At 40.9% G+C, this 21657-nt stretch overlaps 1 protein-coding gene across 2 annotated transcripts in view; it reads left to right on the top strand.

Annotated features, from left to right (window-relative positions):
• The first annotated feature begins 1135 nt into the window (after positions 1–1135).
• Positions 1136–21657, top strand: part of DNAJC1 (DnaJ heat shock protein family (Hsp40) member C1) — a 70625-nt gene continuing 50103 nt past the window's right edge. Inside the window, exons 1-3 of one of the 2 annotated variants that reach the window (XM_081882458.1) lie at positions 1136–1390; positions 19431–19532; positions 20307–20353. In XM_081882458.1, coding sequence (XP_081738584.1) covers positions 1220–1390; positions 19431–19532; positions 20307–20353 — 320 coding nt within the window. In that variant the 5' untranslated portion in view covers positions 1136–1219. Of the gene's footprint in view, positions 1391–18421; positions 18458–19430; positions 19533–20306; positions 20354–21657 lie in introns of those variants that run through there. The other variant, XM_081882459.1, reaches the window with a different exon arrangement.

Below are 21657 nucleotides of genomic sequence, written 5' to 3'. Positions count from 1 at the left end.
TTTTGTCCCACTCTACACAAAGGAATTAAAAGTGAGCACATTTCCAGGGTGAGTCACAACAATTTAAAATACAGCATTAAAAACAGTTTAAAACAAATGAACAACCACAAGCTTAGTAACTGTTTGCAAAAGAGTGAAGGTGGGCAGAGCGTTACTGACTTAACATGTCTAATACTGTATTATGCACATCTACACTGATAGATTGGTACTGTGACTGTGACGCAAAAGATGCTGGGGTCATAGCGGATAGTTCACTGACGGCATCAACTACAGGTGCTGCAGCAGCAAAAATGGCAAAATCAGTACTGTATTAACAATGATAAGGAAAGGGACTGAAAACAAATCAGCAATGATCATCCTGGTGACAGTTCCATTATGCAAAACGATTGTGTGGGCAGAAATAGGTCTCCTTTGTGTAACGTCATATGCTTTCCCAAAAATCTTCACGCTTTTCCAAAATCAGTTGGTGAATAGAGGCACTTGTTAAGATTCATCTATGACAAATCCGTGAAAGCGACAAAGCTTGAATCATCATTTGGAATATAATTTCCTTCTCTCTCTCTCTCTGAGGCCTTTGCTGAATAATACAGTAAACTCTGCTGCTATATTCGAACGATTATCCCATTCGTATCTCCGCAGCAACCTAGGGAGTGTAGGACTAGCGGACCGAACCTAAGATCCACCCAGCGAGTTCCGTGTCTTGAGCTAACGTGTGAATCCACGCCTCCCTGGCCCAGCTCTTTCGCAGGCTCCCCTCTGTCACGCTGTCGGGAAAAGTTTCGCAACAAGAGCGCGGGAGCCTTTTTTGTGGGCGCTTATCGTTGGCTGTGTGCCGTTGCGAAGGATCCTGTTTTGTTTATAGCGCGAGAGAGGCCTCGTTTCCCCTTGGATGTGGGGGCGGCTGGCAGCTGCCCTCCCCTCGCAGCCTCCCTCGGCCTGGCTGGAGGTTTCTTTTCTTCCAGGCCTTCCCAAAACACAAGCCTCCCGGCATCGGCCGGTTGCTAGGCGTCGTGACGACAGAGGGGCGGCGGGCGGCGATTGGCGGAGGCCCTGCTCTTCCCCCCCCCCGTGGGATTCGCAGGGGGAGGGGCGGAACCGGCGCGCACGCTGGAGCATGCGCAGTAGGAGGCGAGCGTCCTGCCCGGCCACGTCTGCCGGGTCCTGCCGCAAGCGGCTGCGCTGAGGAGAGCCCGACTGAGGAGGCCAGCTGCTCGGCCCCATGGGCTGCTCCGCGCGACCCTCGCCGGGGCTGCGCCGGCGGCCCCTGCTGCTGCTCGCGCTCCTCCTGCTCGCGCAGCCCGCCTCGGCTTGGGAGAGCGGAGACTTGGAGCTCTTCGACCTGGTGGAGGAGGTCCCGCAAAACTTCTACGTCTTCCTAGGAGTTGAGCAGGTGAGGGGAGGCAGCGCCAGGAGGAGACCCCCCCCCCCACGGGCGGGCACGGGGTCCGGCCCGGCCCGCCGTTCCTGCTTCCCTTCCGGCTGGGCCCGGCTGCGACCTCCCCTGAAACCCGGGGCTCGGGCCCGGAGCGTTTGGGGCGGCCGGGACCAGAGGGCTCCTGAGCATGTGCAGATTAACTTCTCGGGCGGCGGCTGCTGCTGCCTGGCTCCGCGTATCTGGGGGGAGGTTTGTGAAGCAGGTCTATAGTGTGGGTTATAAAGTGTGCGTGTGTTTCTAAAGTATGCAGTGCTGCCTCTTCCACCTCTTGTAGCTTATTTGTTGCCCACTCACCACCGTTTCTCCCTGTGGCGAGGAAACCCAGCTTTCCCTTGTCCTCTTCTTCTCCCCCCCCCCCCAATTCCCCTTTTTTGATGTTTGGATATTTCCCTTCTGAGCATCCAGCTCTCTTCTAAAGTTGCGGTGTTCTGTGTTTGGATCCTGCAGGCTCCATTGTGCTCTTTCCTCCTTCCTTCCACCTTTATGTTAAAATGTAGTTGCCCCTTTTTATCTCACTTCTTTTCATCCTCTCCCCCACCCCACTGCTTTTATGGAAGTGGCCTATTTCCCTTTTTTGGGAGACTTTTTTGCACCCTAAACCTGTCCAGATTTATAAGTGAAAACTTACGTTTCCCTTCCGTTTGTGGAGGAAGCCATGTGATGCATGCTTATTTTCTTGCTATTTCCATCTAACATTCTGAAGCATGGACTGCTCCCAGTACTGTATTCTAATTGTCTGTTCAATAACGTTGCCTTCAGAGGCCTGTCACTGTGTGTCCCTATCTTTGGAGTTTTGTCTGGTGGCAACTGGGCATAGGAATGGTATCCCATCCTTAGAGTTCCCTCCTCAGAAAGGCCTGTCTGCCACCCTTCCTTTTAACATCTTAGCTGTGGGTTAAAAGTCATTTTCTTTACCTTTAGTTTTTAATCAACAACAAGATGTTGCTGCTGTGTTTGTGGCACTGATTTTATTGATACTTATTTTATTTGGTAGTTTTACTGATGTTTTGGTTTACTTATAGTTGTTTATCTTGATTGTGTACTAACTTGTGAATCCATTGGATTAAAAAGCAAGATATAAATGCCATAAATAAATAAATAAATAAATGAATGCTTGCATGCATTGAGGAGTTACTAGGGAAACTTAAAAGTTATCTTAAGTTTGTATTAGGAAATAGTGTCCAGCTAAACAGTATTGTAAAAGATCAGGTTAACTATTCTGAAACAGATTTCAATGGATTTTACGTTTTGTTTTTTAAATAAAGACTGATGTAGCAGATCCGGCAGAACCTAGTCAGCAGGTGGCTCAGCTTATTTCTGCTCCTGATGTTTGGACAGGAGTAGCTACTTTGCTTGAGGATCAAATTTCCTTGAAGTGTGTGGTATAATTTCAATTTGAAACAGGCATAGTTGAGACCTGAACCAAATCTAATCATCATATCCAGTTCTGATTCAGACATTAATGTAAAATGATGAAATAACTGGTTCCGTTATTATAAACTTATGTTTTGCAGATTGATAACCAACCCTTCTTGCGGAGTAAGCCCAATGAGAGTGAATATAATGATGAATACTTAACTAGAGAACTTTTTATATATTTAAAACATGGTGGGGGATCCAAAGAGCCATTCTTCTTCCTCTGTCACTCCAACTGACCTTAAAAAGGCTCTCCCCTGAACAGCATTTGTTGAAGCCTGACAACTTGCAGTTGGAAGGGGAACTTGTAGAAGCCCACATAATTGCCAAGGTGCATGCTTTGAGGATCATTGGATCTTGACTGTTTTCACACACAAATACCACATCCTGTAGAATTCTATCATTGTACAATCAGAATGAATTTCAGGAACCAAAATGCTTTTTCTGTGCAGCCTGAGCAGCAGCAGTGAACAGTTACTTATTGCTGCTTGTCTCTGCTTACCCCACACCACCATCCTGCTCACAGTTGTGGAGAATATTTTTACGCTATGAATGGTCCGTGTCACCATTAAGAAAAAGAAGTAGGAATATGCCAGTGTATTTGTGGACTGTCCCTGGATCAGGTGACTCCTCTTCTTTAAGTTCTCAAAGTCCTTGACCTACCTCAATGTTGTCATATGAACCAGCCAGATGTTTAACTGATAATCAATCATAGTTAGCCTGTCATTTAAAAAATAAGACTTTAGAGCTGTCTTGCTCAACAAGGTGCCTTCTAGATGGTGTGTACTATAACTTCTGTCAGCCTTAGCCAATATTATCAATGGTCACCTATTTGGGGAGCTGTGGAACTTGTTGAGTGGCACTATTCTTATTCTTATTATCATTACTATTTACATTTAGTAAATTTGTATACCCCCTTCATCTGTAGATCTCAGGATGGTTCACAACATAAAATTAAAACATACCATAAACCAACCATAAAATAAATACATAATAAAAAGATAATGGAAAACTAATTTCCCTCTCCCACAATACATTTAAGAGGGATTTGGTTGTTAATCAACCAAAGGCCTGGTTGAAGAGGAATGTTTTTGGCTGTCACCCAAAGGCATGCAATGAAGCCACCAGTTGAATCTCCCTGAGGAGAGCTTTCCACAAATGGGGAGTCAGTGCAAAAAAGGCCTGTTTCTGTGTTGCCACCCGCCGGACCTTTCATGGAGGAGGCACACGAAGAAGGCCCTCTTAAGTGTCTGGGTGGATTCATATGGAAAGAGGTGGTCCTTTAGGTATTGCAGTCCTGAGCTGTTTAAAGCTTTATAGGTCAAAACCAGCACTTTGAATTGGGCCTGGAAACTAATTGTCAGCCCGTGCAGTCAGGCCAGGATTGGTGTAATATGCTCAAACAATCTTGCCCAGGTGAACAACGTGGCCACCAAATTCTGCACCAGCTGAAGTTTCTGAACCATTTTATGAGACACACCTATGTATAACACTGTTGCAGTAATCTAACCTAGATATTTAATCTAACCTAGAGATTACCAGAGCATAGACAATGGTAGCTGGCTTGTCCCTGTCCAGATATGAGTGCAGCTGTTCCACCAACCAAAGCTGATGCAAGCTGAAATAGGTTGGGGAAGGCTGTTTTAAAGATTCCAGTGCATAGACATGGGCAAAATGCAACCAATTAGTGTAGTATGGCGATTCTAATTTGTGGGGAAGTGGGGGGTCATCACAGTTCATTTCTGGATTAAATATGAAGAAAAATAGCCTTTCAGCATCACTGTCAAATCCAGCACCATACGATGGCTGGGCCATTTTGCCTGTTTGATAATTTGACCCTGGTCGAAAGAGCCTTGAACTCTGTCATCAGAAAAATAGTACAAGTATTATTGTCTGTTCCACAGTCTTTCCATGGACTACCTGAATCAAGCTCACAGATCACCAGTGGTTAACAGAACAAAGTATGAGATAAGGGATGAGGTACTACTTGCCCCAAGAGAGACTTATTTGCTTTTTTATTCAGGAAGTAGCTGCTTGGCCTGGCCGTTCTAAGAACTGGATATTTCCCCTTCTAAGCTATGCAAATAAGGGCTGGCTCAGTTCTCAGTGGCTCCCATTCAGACTGGGACATGGTTGAGGGTGGAATAGAGGCATCTTTCACTCCAGACACAAGGTCATCCATCACCTGAGCAGCAGCATCTGAGTAAACCCATTTACTTTCTCTTATATAAATGAATGACTGCTCTTCATTCATAGGGGAGAAAAATAAAGTGCTGTGCTTGAGGACAAACCTTACCTAGTTTATGACCCTGTGGCTTGATGTGTCTTTCTGTACAGAAATATGCTGCACCTGTGGGTTCTTCAATATACAGGCCTCTTTCCCATGCATTCCATTGCTCATTATAATGACAAGCATTTCAGTAGAAACAAACAGATTGATCTAAATCCTATACTCTCTCTCTCTTTCTCTCTGTCTCTCTTTAAAAAATGCTTTATTTTAAACTAATTTATTGTTAGCCCTTCTGCTAGAATATGAATAAATGGAGGATAATTGCTGCACCTTTAGAAAATTAACCTGTGAAGTAGTTCTGTTACCTGGATGTACATTTAAACTACGTGTGAGCTGAAATGCAACTTCTAAAACATTTTCTATATGAAGAATACAAAACAATAAAACCAGTCAGTTTTCAAGGACAATGCAGATGTTGTATTGTTTAGACCTGAATAACTTTTCAGAACCTGATGATGACATCTGCTTGGTCTGTAGCTATAGCAACTCCTCAATGGCTTCCTTTCTAATTTTCACATAGAACTGACATTTTAATAGCTCATTCAGAGCACTTAATAACCTTATGACAAGAAGCCCTAAACAGATCTGCAATAGATTAAAGAAAAATCTGTATATGGGACAGTAGTTTTTAAAAAATCCGCTTCATAACTGGAGGCTTAAAGATGATAGTTCTTCTTACCAGCATATGCAAAGTAATTTCTTAAACAATTAATATATATTCTTTTCTTTTTTGCAATGGAAAAACACCGAGTTCTTATTGGAACTCAATCAACAGAAGTTCAAGCGGTTCTTGAGGATACTGAATAACCTTTAAGCAAACCTAGACATAAGTACCAATTAGTCATAACTTCCTTGGTCTCCAGCTGATGTTTACATTGTATGAAGTCTTAGCTCTCCTCCTTGAGGCATGGAGGAAGATCTTAAGTTTTGTTTTCCGCATTCCACGTTTGTGAAAATGTTCTGGCTAGCTCCCTGGTCTATGCCAGTCCTAGTTCTTAGACATGTTGACCACTTCCATAGAAGAAGTTTTAAATTGCCTTGGAGCTCTGCTTTAGGATGTTTTTGTGAATGTCTGATAATTCTTAATGTGGAAGAGAGTCCTTTGTGAAGTGCACAATTTGAACTGAAATAGTAAAAACAATGCAGCATTTTATCTGTAATTGAAAAAGTGTTCTGTTATATAACACAATGGTGGGAAGGGTGATTCCTGTTGAAGGAAGCTTTAATTTTCTTTCTTTAAAAACCTTTCGTCATAGGCTATTTTGTGCAGAGCTATCACCTTTTGTATTTCGCTGTATATTTTTGTTCTGGGTATACTGTCCCTGGTCATTTGACTTGGTTGACTTGGATAAGTGGTAGAGGCCAGATAGCGTGAACAAGGGAAGGCTTAGATTAAGCTCACTCTTCTACACCCATCACCAAATGTGAAGTTGCCTAATATTTGGTGTGTAATCAATTGCTGCTTTTTGAGAATGTCAGTCTAGTAGACATTGTGAAGTACTCCTGTAAGCATGCTACTGATTTCATTTGATTCTAACATTTTGTCTGCCAAGATCTTTTCTTGTTTCCCTTAGATCTGCTAGTGATCTTGCCAGTGTTTGGCCTTGTAGTGCAGAATTTGCTCTAGATGGGACGGGGTGTGGGGTGTGTGGATAGTTTTGCCTGATCTCAGTTTTATCAGGCAGCTTTGTAGACCTGAGTAGGTTAACAGCTGCACATTCAACTTATCCTTGTCCAATGACAGCATACACAGAATCAGTTGCCTTGTCTGCTCCTGACGACGCAACGGGTGTTCTCTCTCTGAGAAAGATATGACAAATCCAGGGAGATTTGTCATATCTTTCTTAAAGCACTAATGCTGGCTTGCTGTCAGTTCAAGGTAAGCATGACTTCCATTCTTTCCAAATCCTCCCTGCATCTTTCTGAATTATGCCCTACATGTCAGGGTCGCAGCCTAGGTGTAATCTTCTGACCTAGTGTGCCCTCTTTACCCATGGCTATTCCAGTGCCTTGTTCTGCTAGCTGCGACTGCAACTGATGCAAGCTTTGCTTTGTTCTCTGTAATGCAAAGCTTTATTGGCTTTCTAGCTTGATAGAGAAATATGTAGACTTGTGCGCATCATTATTCTTGCACTGCATGTCTGTCCATTGGTTTGCAAAACCAAACACACACCTGCTTTTGCTAACCACAACATTGCTGGTTCTATATATTCTATATATGTTTAATAGTCTTTGGTGGGATTTGTAGCATCCAATGCCTGTGAATTCCTCCAATTAGCTGTGTGAAAGAACTACTGCTTTGGGGTTATGATGGAAAGCAATAGTGCACATGTGAGTGGTTGCCTAGTAACTGCCTGCATGATTAATTCCACCCTTGTGTGATTATGCCTCCCCTATCCTGTGGGCATGAAGCAGGCTCTAAACTGCGAAGTCACAGCCAGGGTGGCAACTCGGGAATGAGGCTTGCTTTTGTTGGCAATTTTTCCCGGGTCACCTTTAGTCTAAAAGTTGCCCTGTACTAATTATTAGCATAGGGAGAAGTTTATATTTCCTGTATTTTTCCACCTTTTTATGGCGAGTCTTGGATTATCTTTGTTTTAACTGGCCATTAGGATATAAAGTGGAGATCAGTGATACGGGGTAAAATGAATTCCTTTTTCCTTTATATATTCTCCCCATGGAAACTTTTCCATTTATCAAAATGCATTTTTAATACAAATAATGTCTATCATGAATGGAAACTCTATTTGTCAATTTGAAGGGTAGTTTCAGACTTGTAATTTTGTTGCTCCAGAAGACTTGCTAAGAAACAAGGTGAGAAATGGACTAGTACTGTATCTGCCCCAGCTGGGAGAGGAAGGGAGTGGATTTACTTCCTCATTTCTTCAGAACAGCTGATGAACCCAATTGCTGCATTTCTAAGAGGGTTCTGGGCATGCACACCTAAGTCAGCTATTGGATATGTCCTTAGTGAATTCTGCTATTCCAAAATTTCCACCAGGGTAAACTTGGCAGTTTGTTCCTACCCATTTAACTGTTGAAGCCCTCATCTTAAGTGGCACAGGCAACTTTCTTTCTCTAGCTGTTTGTGTTACCAAAACTACTATTTCCAACAGACTAGATGATTTCCAATTCAGTATTCCTCTTACCTGAGTAACATTGATGAGATTTTTCTTTCTTGCTCTTGACACAATGGATCCCTAATTCATTGGGGGGGGCATTTCACAATACTAAGCTGCAGTGTACTTTTGACTTTGTAGACTTTTGGATTAAATTTTGGCCCCCAAGAATTGCCAATATTTAAAATACAGTTTAGAATATTTGAAAAGGGATATGTGTAGATTGGGGTAGCCAACATGATGCCCTCCTGTTATTGGGCTATAGCTCCCATCATGCCCGATCATGGACAGGTTGATGGGAGTAGTAGTCCAACAGCATATGGAGGGTACCATGTTGGCTATCTTGGGATAGGTAACCAAAGAAGAAACATCTGCATTAAAGTAGTGATCTGTCTTACTGTGGACTTGCTCCTTGTTTCTACATGGACCCCATTTGGATGATTGGAAACTTATTCACCTAAGCATCTACAGTATATCCCAAATAGGATGCTTCATTGCTGTTTTCGGCTCTCCCCATTCCCCCAGAAGTCAGTTTAAAATATGCTCTGCAATATTTTTAATATTATAAGCATCATCCGTCTGTTTCCATCTTTGGTTTCTAGTGAAGCCCATTCCAGTACAGGGCCAGCTTATCCCAATATGTTGTTCCCTAGTGCCTGACAAATCCAAACCCTTCCAGCAAACACCACCATTTAATCCATGCAGCTTTACCTGTCTAGCTGGCCATGCAAGTGGAACAGCTGGGATTTAAAACAAGAGTTTACTTGGAGGGTTTGCATTTAAACTTCCTACCTGCCATTCTCAATTTTGCTTCTCTGGCTGGGCAGGAAAGAAGTGCCTTTGAGCTGAAATCATACTGGCTCTAAAGGGTAGGTTGGGAAAGGAAACGAAGCAGGAGCATAATCCCAAATGTCTGTGAAAAGGATATGTCGGGCGGGGGAGCATAATTAACTAAAATGACACAGGACCGTCCTTCGAAGAAGGATAAACGTGTTTGTGTAGTTCACAGAACCACACATTTCTAGCTACCTTAAGATTTTAAAAAAATATATATATTGAATAAAATATATATATTGAGAATATAAGGTATATTTTGTTTAGTGATAATGTTACTTGTAGCTGAGAGATATAACTTGTGTCGTTATATTTCTTAATATCATTTCATGGATAACGCTTCTGTTTGTGGCCTGTGTGTGTTTCCTGATGGGACACAGCTCATATGTTTTAATACGTTATTTAAGAACTGGAAACAAGTAGTTCTAATTCATCTCTAAACAGTGTCCTTCTACATCTGTATTAGCCTGACCAACCTGCCCTGACACTTGAAAGGAGATGTCATTTTAAAAAACAAAACAAAAAACCCCTTCAGTTTTGGCTTCTTACCACTTGATGGCAGTGAAGGAGCTAATGTTGCCAGGAAAGGTTCAGGGCAGGATGCTATTATGAATAACAAAATGGGAGGTACAAAGGAAGTTTCTGACACTTTGATATTATTCCCATTTCCAGGCGATTTTGCAAGTGACAGTAGTGGAGTAAAAGCCTCTAGATGGAGCTTCAGCACTTCCTAAAGGGGGGAAGAGAGATTGCCAAGCCTCCTTCAGGGGAACGCTACATAGTCTGCTTTTAAAACTCGTATCAAACTTAATTTCTCTTCTTCGTGTATGTAGAATCCGTGCTGTAATGATAGAAGCTGCGTAGTTAGTCTGCCTTTCAATATAAACTCCTAAGGCGCAGAGCAAAGATAAAACTAACTGAAGGATATAATAAGCAGGAAGAGTACATGCAACAGCTAATAAAACCAAGTAGATATGTTGACCAATAAAAAGCTTGTCTAAATAAGCCGGTGTCTAAAGCCTCACCAGGTCATGGGACTGGGGGGGGGTAATGAGGGAGAGAGATAAGAGCAAGGTAGGTAGATTCAAGTGGTTAAATGTCCAAATTATAAGGAGAGATGTTGCATTTCTGGAAATACTCAGTAAATTGAATTATTGTGGCTCTGACGATCATTTCCATGGAAAATCCAGGGGCATCTTACTACTTCGTAAAAGTTCTGCTCCCTCCCCCTGTATTACTTTGAGGTTCACTGCTTTTCTTTTCTTCTTCTGTAACTTGGGGGCCACCACCAAAAGAGCCCTTTCTTTGGTGGCTGTCAACTGGCAGTTTCCACCTATTATCACAGGATGAGAATAGACTCTGGCCTTTTGTACAGTAGGTTATATTCCAACCTCTCAAAAGTCAGAGGTTTCTGTTCCCCTCCACCTCTCTCCACCATACATCTAGCCATGAAAGAAAGAAAGAGGTGTCATCCCAGTTCAGTGATGCATTTCAACCTAGCAAAGGGGAGGGGCAGGACTCATGAAGGCTTGTGACTAGAGACTTGGCCTCGGGAGCCAGAATGGAGGACCTGAGGTTTCCCACTCCTGTTCCATCAAAAGGTGATCTGTGCTAGATCCTGGCGTGGAAAGATACATATGGGGGAAGGTATTCCCTCAATATATGACTGTTCTAAACTCAAAACTATGTGTAGTCTCCAATGCACACAATCTGTTTTAGAGCCATTCTTCACAGCTAAAAAATCATCAAAGTGTGTCGTTAGATAGCTGTCTATTTAATTGATGGTTTTTCCTCCCTGAAATATTTTGTGAGGGAAGGCAATGAAAGGATTCGTCAGTTTAGAAGCTGTCAGTGACATGGGTTTTGGGGAAAAGTTTCCTATATGAATTAGGGTAATTTTAGGGAAATATTAGGAGTATTAATGGGAACTTTTATCTGATATCCTAGACAACAATCTAGTTTAACATGTTTGTTGTACTAAAAGCTTTGAAACTGCAAAGCATGCCTAATTCCATTTGACATCCATTCATTGTTATTAACGAACATATGATATTGAAAGTTTTTGTGGAAAAATAAAGCACTGGGAAACTTTCAGCTCCACATCCTTGAGTACTGTACTAAAAGGCATTGGGTGAATAAAAGTTGGTGACTGCAAGGGAAAATTTGCTTTAATGCTTTAGGAAAATGTTAACTCCTTTTGCATTTTTTAAATGTGGGTCTTACCTTTCTACAGTAGATGAGTTTCTTCATATCAAGCAAACAAGAAGTGTTATTGGAGTTCAGTGGCACAGAGGAAAACAATCAAGGAGGGTTTATCTGGCCTTAGGACATTCCCCAAGCCAAACACCTTCCTGAGCTACACCCCTCAAACAGCAAAATATTTGGGAACACTTGCTAGGTCAGTGATATTAGGTAATGTTGAAGAGTGTGTTAGCATACAGAAGCCCCCAAGCATTGGCCTTATGTGATATTTGAGAGCCTTTCTGCAGTCTTCCCCACCGTGGTTCCCTCAGGATGTTTTGTGCCATAGCTCCTACCAGACCAAGGCAGGATGGCTGGTGGTCAGAGATTATGGGATTATTGTAGTCTCAAACAACTGACAGGCACTAGGTTGGGGAAGGCTGCTCTATTGCAGCAATAGTCAACTTTGCATCCTGATGGTCAGTAAGGCAAGAACGATTGTTACAGTTTTTGACAACAATAAATAATACTCAGAGAATTATTGAGTTCCATTGGCTTTGCGAGTCTCCATGGATGTTGGTCCATGCCAACAAGCGAATTGCATCATCCAGAAGTTTTTATTTATTACTTTATGAAAGATCACAGGGCAGTTTACGACATAAAAATGCAAAATGGAAACACAAAATACATAACATAACAACAAAACCCAAAGATGAGACTATGGTAGCTATTACTCCAAGAGTGACATAATGTTTTAGACTGGTGCAAAACACTGAAGCAGTCAGTGCAATTTAAACTCATAATTGTAGGTAAAATGCTGTATCAGAATATGAATTCCAGTCATGAAGTGGAGTGCCCCTTCTCTTGCTTTCTGCACCTGTCTTGCACTAGTCAATTTTATTCCAATACTCTTTCTAGAAAAGTTGCATTCTTTAAGAAGAGCATGTAACTAATTTTAATTTATAGTGGGCTTTTGGCTGTTTCCTGGGTTGCCCTGCAGGCTATTTCAGCCCATGTGTAACAACTCTGTGAAAGAAGATCACAATACCACTTGCTTAGCTGATGCTGTATAAATTGTCACACTAAATCAAAACTGTTCAGAGATTTACGACCATGAAATACTTGGTGGTGCTAAATTTAGTGGTGGAATGGGTAGCACTAACTTCGGTGTGTGTGTGTAATGTGTAACAGAACTGGTTGTGCAAGTATAGAAGGCTAAAACATATAGACTGGTTTTCTGTTTTGTTAAAAAATAATTCATAGTCATGTACGGATTGGAAAACTGATTAAAAGAGTACATAAAAATAAAATCAACAGCAGGAAAACAAGTGGAGCAGCAAAAGATCAAGCAGCAATTATCAGAGCCAGACTTTAACAGCCTTGCCAATAATTGGCTGGAAAAGCTTTCCTGGAAAAAATAGATTTTCCTATCTGTCACCGACTTTAGGAAACGGCACTTAGACCTGACAAGAAATAAGTGACTGTACCCACAGTTAGCCTAATAAAAATGTTGCTGTACTATATGGCTACACTGGTGTTGGTATTTGCTGGCATAACTACAGCCAGTAGAATATGGCCAAAATGTGGATGGAAATTTACATGTTCCCTTTGTAGTGTGAGAGAGAATCAGCCTGCTAAGGTACCAAATAAATCACCCATCAAATGAAAGCATGGAGTGTACAGAAGTGTTGGTAACTTTTTTTTTAAGAAATCTGACACTACTTTGAACCACCTAACTCTGTAATTTGGGAAATCTGTGTGGAAATAGGGAGCTACTGGTACAATTTGTGATGAAGGACCTAGGTGGGTGTTTTTATGAAAGGAACAAAACAGTCATTCTCCTGGCTTGCATAGCCACTTTCTCTTCTCTATATTATAGATGAACTCTGCTGAACTATAGCTACTATGTTCACTGGTGTGTTTTTTTGTTTTTTAAGTTTAATGAAAGGAGCTTGGGTGTTTGTGTGAATGCTACTAGAGACTAGGGGACTGAGCTACAAGTCAGAAAGTCTTCGGTTTGAATCTCATCTTTGCCATTAACTTGCCATATCTTCTTAAGTAAGCCAAACTTCCTCAGGCTTCAGTCCATTCTCAGTCACCCATCTGTGATATGATGAAAACACTGACATCCCTCACAGGGTTTTGTATCATCTGGTTGTAATCCTTACAGGTGAAGCATTGCGAACACTTGAAAAATCTCTATATAGAATATTGCCATTATTAAGGAAGTTATGTGTGTCTGATGCTCCTCCACCCTGATATTTTAGCGCTCTTCTCCAATGTAGTTCTGAACTGGGACAGTGGTTCTAGTATTTGCATTGCATAGTTGCAGTGCCCACATTCTCATTGGCTATCCCTGGATGTTGTCAGAGAAACAGGATGGAGTTAAAATGGCTAGTTGGGAGAGAGTAGTTCTTTTTTCGTACATGCCTCTTGGGAAGCCATTTATCTTCATCTCTCAGTTATTTGGGAAATTCTGCTTGAGTGGAGAAGCCTCCTAGATACTTTTTTTTTAAAAAAAGAGAGAACAGGCTTGTGTGTTTTCTTTCATCAGACTTGGAGGCTTTGTGAGCCCAGGAGCATCGAGAGATGTGCAAGTGTTCTTGGGTACAGAGGGTCCCATGCTTCATATCTGGTGAATGTATTATCTGCTTGGACAAAACCTTGAAACCCATTCAGTCAATAGATTTGTGCTGTGGGTTTGATGTAATAAAGCAGTTTCCAGAAATTACTTACTTAGTATTCTTACAATGTATGTTTTGCTCATTTTTCTTTAAATATGTGTTTCCAAAATGCAAGCCATGTTCAGTTATTGCATGTATTGTGTTAAAATGAGGACTGATAGACACATGCCACATTCTGACACACCCAATTTAGAGAAATAAGAGTTCTGAACTAAAAGGGTAGAAATAACGCTGAGTTGTGAAATGTACAACTTGGTGCTGGCTAAAGGACTCCTGAAAACAATGTGTGTTTGGCTGTAGAAGACCTGGGACCCAGATGTTGAGCTCAGAGGACATCTGTGCCTGAAGTAAAACAAGATCACAGGCATAGGTAAGACTTAGGTCTGAGTTCAGTGGTTTGCTAAATACATTCCTGGGATACGCAGAGAGATTGCTAAGAGAGTAGACATGACAATGACTAAAACCTGGCTTGTAGGGGATCCAAAAGTGATCCAGCATTATGAGGTTGTTAAAGTGAGGGAATGAAAGGGGATTAGGTAAAATCCAAATAGGTGTACTTGGGCATAGGGGAGCAGCTTCAAGAGAGAAAAGACCCCTGTAATGTAATGGGGAATGTTCTGGTAAGGGGTAGATTGAGCCATGTAAACAAACAAGGAGGACTCATCTGGAAGTTTTACCTTGTGGCTGGGTCTCTTGAATGGATTTAGCTGTCAAGAACATTGACTATGGTGAGTGGCTTCCTGGCGAGTCATACTGCAGACACTGTTGTTTTGTCTGGTGTGTAGTGTTGATGGAGGAAGGTTGTATCTCCTGGAGCTGTGGATGCAGCTGCTTTTAGATGCAAAACCTGCATCTGATGACCTTTTGTTTACCAGGCATTTTATCTTATTACTATTATTGCAACCTAGGTCCTTGGTGAGTCAGTCTGTGAACTTTCTGGTTCCTCATGACCTTACTGGCAAGAAGGTCAAGCACAGAGAAATCTACAAGACTGTACATAAGGTCAAGGTGGGGGGTGTTGTTTCCCATGGTCCTTTGCTTTTGCCAAACCCATCTTTACTTCACTGTAATTGGAGGTTAACAGTGAAAGCCTTGTAGCTGTGTGTGTACCAAATATATAGCTATTTGATTATTTTAAATGGTTTCTTATATTGTGTTATAATTCTTGCAACCTGCCCTGGAACCCTAGGGTGAAGGATGAGTAACTCATTAGCTAGCTAGTATCACTTGTTTGCTGTGAGGCCCTCTTCCATTGGATAGCCTGCTGTGATGTGTAAGAATGTCCATAAGGTTTCTGAGGAGCAACAGTTAGTCACATGATGTTGACATATAGTGTAGCTGCTGTGAGAAAAGATGTCCCTTCCGAAACCTGAGTGGAAGGAGACCCAGAGAAGTGGAATGGCAGATATTCCCGTACAGCAGTTCAGTTTTGGAACTCCTCTATGGCAAGTAGCAATTGGCTTTGCAGGAAGCAGATGGATGGTAAATCGCAGGGCTGCTCTATCTGCAGGCAATCATCCCATCTTGACCTGACCCCACCCCACCCCACCCCAGTTTTTGGCCAGGAAGGAGGACAGATTAAAAACGGGTCAGGGAGGCATTGGCCGGAGAGTATAGGTGGGGAAGAGTTGAGCATACTCCCCTGCATTAATTCCCCCCCCCCAATCCCACTTAACATTTTGTTGCAGCCGAAGTCCAATTTATTACCAAAAACATTTGGATGTTAACCACTGCAATGTGTAGAAGTGATTTTAAATTAGTCATAGTGGTGAGAAAGTGTTTGGGTTGTTTGTTTTGTTTTGTTTTTAAAGCAGGAAAATGACAGCATTGCAAATGGAACATGGAATATCCCCCCCCCCAAAAAATATATATATTTATTTTTTATGTAAAACTAGTAAATGAAATTAGTCTGCTATGATTAAAACAGATCGATAACATGAAATGCAGGCTTGATCGATGCTCACAGTTAACAGAAACCTATTTTACAACAAAGTCTGGCTTTGTGTAGCAGCATGCACTTTAATCAGCACCGTGATGAATGCTTGGCCACTTGGAAGGGATGCCGTTTACAAGGGTGGGGAGGAGAGGAAGGATGGAGAACCAGCAGTAAGTATGTTGATTACAAACCTGAAAGTAAATAACAAAGGTACTTGTGAAATTCCCATTGTCAGCTTAGGCTGAAATGTGTAGCAGTCCCCTCTCTGCCTTGGCAATAGGCTGCTTTATGGAAGTGATGGTGATGCTGAAGATATCAGCCTAGTTCTCACTGATGTGGTAAATCTGTGCTTGGGCTATGCCACTTGAAGCTGCAGGTTAGGGGCTCACTTGATTGAATGAACCTACATTCCCTGCCCCCTCCAGATAGAAAACTTGGTATTGGTGGCAGGGGTGGGGGATAGAGAGAGAGAGAGCTCACCCTCAGCCCTTTCTCATTCACATCTACTTGCCTATTCTGCAAAGATGACATATTGCTTTTTTATGGAGCATTCAATCACAGGAGTCCTCACCTGCAGTCTGAAGTGGTAGGGCGCAGACAGATTTACCCTTAGTGAGAAATAGTCCTTAGACGTAACACCAAACCATATCAGAGTTGATTAGAATGCTGCCCTTCTGTACGCTTTGGATCAAGCAGTCACCATCAAGCTTGCCTTGTACGTTATGCCCAGGGGACTGCTGAACTTCTGTGCCTACAGTCCACAGGGAGAAGCAGCTTCTTAGGGGAAAGGCATTTCTTGCTATCAGTTCTGGATTAGCTCCAGGATGCCTGTAGATTGAATAAGAACAGTTTTCTTTGAGCATTTAGCATACAGTCATGGCCATGCATACTGGAAAGAAAGTTCCTCTGGAAGAGAGATTCTAGGTTTTTTTGTTTTTACCATTATTTACTGAAAGACATAAATGAAATTTAGTGTGGTAGTGGTGGTGGTGTTGTTTAAAAACCCCCCAATAATAATCAAAATCTAGAGCCAAAATCCATCTTTTGTGGTTACTGGAATGACTCTAAGTTTCAATTTGGCATTGTACATACTTCAAAAAGCAAGATTAGTGGAAACCTCTCCAAGGTCTGGGGTTATATGGAAGCAGTTTATATTTGCCTAGAGTGCAATAATATAATTTAATAAATATGATAATTATTTATTAACAAATGATAGGTAGCAACACAACAATATTCTTACTGTAGAAACCAATTAGCTATTACAGCATTGACCTAACTTTGAGGCTGGTGTAGACAAATAACTGTTGCCTAAACAAGGCACCATGCTAAACATGAATCTGCCTTCTCCCTCCTTCTACATCCTCCCCCACCCCTTAGGGTTTAATCACAATTAAGTGACAGATGCTGAACACAATTTGTCCTAGTCTAATTGACTGCAAAGTCATGGTCAATATTGCATTGGCTAACTCAACTCCTCACAGCCATGTCCAAACATAATGAAATTGTGTTAGTGAGATATCTTGCTGAAGCTGGAGGTGGAGGTGCGGATTTCTAGCCCCCAAATTACTTAATTTACATATATAGCATGTTGGGTTTCTGTGTATAAATAAAGCCACTTTCCACTTCATACTTGCATTCATAATTGTGTCTCCAGAGTGAACTAATTTTGCATCTTTTTCTCCTTTGCTGGATCTGAGGAGTAGACTCTTGAGTGAAAAGATGCACAACGTCTAACTTTAATTTTCTTTAGGTGATACAGTTTCAATACCACAATAAGAAAAAAGCCCACACTCTTTTGCAAAAACAGGGTGTATTAGAATAATCAGAAAGGATGTTGAAATTAATTATCCTAAATATAACCTAAATTCCTAAATTCTGTTGTTGTTGTTTTTTTGTCAGTTTCTTGATGAAATCTGATGCATGTTTTATCAGAGTGAAATTCCACCGTGTTTAAAAAAGGCTACTCCTCAGTAAGTGTGTTGTGGTTTACAGCTGCAAAATAGATTGGGGATTTCAGCAGGTGCTCATATCTTGCCTGTGAAAATGCAAAAATTTTGCCTTGGTGATGATATCCTGAATCTTGTATAGTTAATAGTCTTTTCCTGCCTGCATCTCCTCCCCATTACTCAAAGCAGTGAAAAGGCCACTTCAAATATCATGCTTTTTCTACACAAAAAGCCCTTTGGTGTAAGAAAAAGCATGAGGCCTGCATGGAGACAGTCATGGGTGAGTTCCATGCCTCTGTTTCAAAGCCTCTGTGTTCTCACAGCACATGTAGGACGCATGTAGCAACACAGAGACGATTCCTCACACATGCAGCACACTCCACCCGATTATTCCCTTCTGGCCTGAAATGTTTTGTGCTGAATTAGGCTTGTGCTGTAAATCTGTAATGAAAACAGTGCTTTGTGCTGAAGGTTTGACAGGCTAATTACAGTGCTGCTTTAATTGTCTTATTTTTGACTTCTTGTAGTTTTAGAACCTCTTCCAGATTTGACCCACAACAATAGTTTGTGCAGATGTAGTTCTAGAGAATGATATATGGGAGAGGATGCGATACCGGCATATATCCCGCTTTATTACTTTAATCCGAAATGAAATATCTCTCTGAAACCAAATCCTCATGCTTAGTTCACTTGACAAGACTTTCACTTTATACCAAGCAGTTTCTTAGGGGTCGTTAGGATACGTTTGTTTGAGGCTAGACTATTGTGGTGGTTATGTAAACGCTCAGCATACGTTGCCTTTGACATGTTGGCCATTAAACTAGTTGTTTTCAGGGTATATGTAATGATACTTTGTAATTTAGACACAGCTTTGTTCCTCTAGAGAAGAGGTAGGGATTAACTGTAACATCTTTTTTTTGCCGGGTGTTCTTAGAAACCGAATTTACTTACGCATCTGTGCAATTAATACAAAACACTCGAGCTTCATTTTTAAAATAATAATAATGAAAGTGAACTGAGATCAGGGCAATGCTATTGTTTGGTTGCACTTCTGCCATTTCCTTCTCATGAAATGCAAGCCGATGCTGCTGTGAATGAAAGCCCTCTTACGCAGACAAGCAGAAACAAAGGTTGCTTGAATTCTGCAAGAAATTAATAGAGATGTAATTTTAATATTAAGGGCACCACATTAGCTGAGGCCTTGCAACTTGTAAAAATGAGCGTAATAGCTGAAGAAAAAGGGAATATTTTAGAAGATACGCAGATGTATTAATTTTAATTTGTCCTTTTGATCTGTTAATTACCGCTGAAGATTTATTGACTAATTTTAAGGAAGCAAGTGTTTGAAAGTTTCTGGCAAATACTATCTTCTTGTAATGAGCACATGGCAGTGAAAGAAGTTAAGAGGAGAGCAAAATTAGATTGACTGATTGTTCAGTCATGTGGGCCTGGCTCGCTGCATATCCCGGCTGAAGAATGATTGCTCAAATTACATTGCCTCAGGTCCCCGCACTTGGTTGGCTGTCTTCTCAGATCTTAACAAGGTTCTGGGAATTCATTTCTGACAAAGTTTGCTTTGTGTTTTTCAGGATGCTTCATCGGCAGACATTAGGAAAGCGTATCGCAAGCTTTCGCTAATATTGCACCCAGATAAGAATAAAGATGAAAATGCGGAAACCCAGTTTAGACAAGTAAGTGATGCATATACAAGCATTAAAATGTATCATGTGATCATTAAAACCTTGAATAAATATAATGGTGATTGTGGGGTAATATTTTTTGAAATGATTAACCTGGGGAAGTTTGGAAGCTTTTGTTGCCACTTTACTATGGTCTAAAGCTTTCAACTCCTACAGAAATTTAAAATGGGTAAAAAAAAGACACCACCATGTGCTGTCAGAAGTTAAACATACTTACTTAGATAATGGGAATGCTTAGGGTTGGGAACAAGACTTTGTGGACTCCTTGACACTGTTGTTGTTGTTTTAATATAGTGCCACAACCTGCGTGTTTTGCATTGCAATGGAAAAACATTTCATCAAACATGTTAATGTTTAATGTGTATAAAATTAAGCTTTACTCTGTGGGTGTATTTTTCAAAGAAGGCCTAATATATGGTTTTTCAACAGTTGTTCACTTGGAATTTATTTGGAAATTATAATGAATACTAGAGAAACAGTAGAGCATGCTTTGAAAGTTGGATGATGATGATTTGTTTGTATCACAGAATAATTAAATTGCTACTATCTTGAACAGAAAATTACTGAAAACGGGGAAATATTTAGTTTACACAGAATGACCTGAACTGATTCTTTGATTCTAGGAACTGTTATTCATTCTTACTTTTAAGAGTACAAAAACGCCCAGTATACTTGCAGTATTGTGGCAAAGTATTCTGGCTGTTCTGTTCACGGTTGCTGGTGTGTTGCTGTTTTTAGAAAAATAAAAGTATGCTTTCATTCTAGTTGGTGGCCATATATGAGGTTTTAAAGGATGAAGAGAGAAGGCATAGGTGAGTTTATTTTGTATATATTTCAGAGCAGAGTTTTTCCCCAGCTAAACTGAGCCAGGTTAGCCAGAATTTTATAGGCTCTCTCATATGTGCTAGGTTCTAGCCTATGTTGATAAAAGAACCAGGTGATAACTTTATAATTTGTAATATCAATATGAGCTTTTAGACTGCCGACACATGCTTAGTGCAGCAGTTCATTCCCTCTTAATTGTTAAGCTGATACTCAGATTCTCCAACTATAGAGTAAGACCTGTGGATTTTCACTGTGGCCAGTGCAATCTGATTGTGGGTATTGCTGCTTTGCTCAAATCCTTTAAGTCTGAAAAGCCATCTTCCATTTTTCAGGATCTCACCAGAAGTTGTGGACTTGGGTTATTTTCTCCATGGCTACTGTAGCATGTGCTGACTTTAACACACACTCTCTCTCTCTATATATAGATATATATCACACCTTTAAAAAACCTAAATGATATGACAAAAATAGGAATATTTGAAAAGGCTTTTGGTTATTGCATATTATTCAGACACTTTTTTTCTTAAGTACAAAACATAAGTATTCATGTACCTGTGAGAACATAATTTTATCAGGCAATTGCTTGTGCTTGGTTTGCTTTCCAGAGGACTGTTGTATTTTACTTTGGACTTGTGGTTTATTAGGATGCTCACTTTACTGTTAGTGACCCAGATATTTTGGCCAAAGAAAAGAAGGGCTTGCTGCCAGCAAATGAGTTGTGTTTAAAATATCTCTAGGTTTTCAATTCTCTGAGTAGTGATGCTGAAAGTTCTCCAGGAGGTTCTTGGCTTTGTGGAAACCTTGGCATGAGTCCAGGTCTCATAGTAGAGATTATCTACTTTCAGATAATCCTCTGTGTTGAAAGAGCCATGGAACAGTGTTCAGAGGAGTTTTGGAGATTCTGTGTATGGTTTTTACCCTGCCTCCCACTGCAGTCTTTCAGCTTGGAGTCATAGATCAAGGAAGTTTAGGAAGTTTAACAATAGGGGGTCAATGTCTGGTGTCAAATGGTTGCAAAAGGTATGAACTAGTTTAAATGCACCCCCCTACACTCACACTCACACACACTTAATTTTTTTGATAGTGTTTATTTTGCATGTTCACTGTTCATGGCTTTAATACTAAATAACCTGTGTTTTTGTATGGGTTTATTTTTACATCTCTCCAGTACATCTGTGTACTTCCACAACCACAGTGACCACTGCCATGAAATTAAATTATTTAGGGATTTCACATAATGTGTATATTGGAAATCATGTAATGAAATTATCTCAGAAACGTGTTTAATTGA

This window comes from Podarcis melisellensis (genome assembly GCF_964234715.1).
Source record: "Podarcis melisellensis genome assembly, chromosome: 12".
Lineage (NCBI taxonomy): Eukaryota > Metazoa > Chordata > Lepidosauria > Squamata > Lacertidae > Podarcis > Podarcis melisellensis.
The sequence above is the reverse complement of the archived record's forward strand: the minus strand, read 5'-3'. Positions and strand labels throughout refer to the sequence as shown.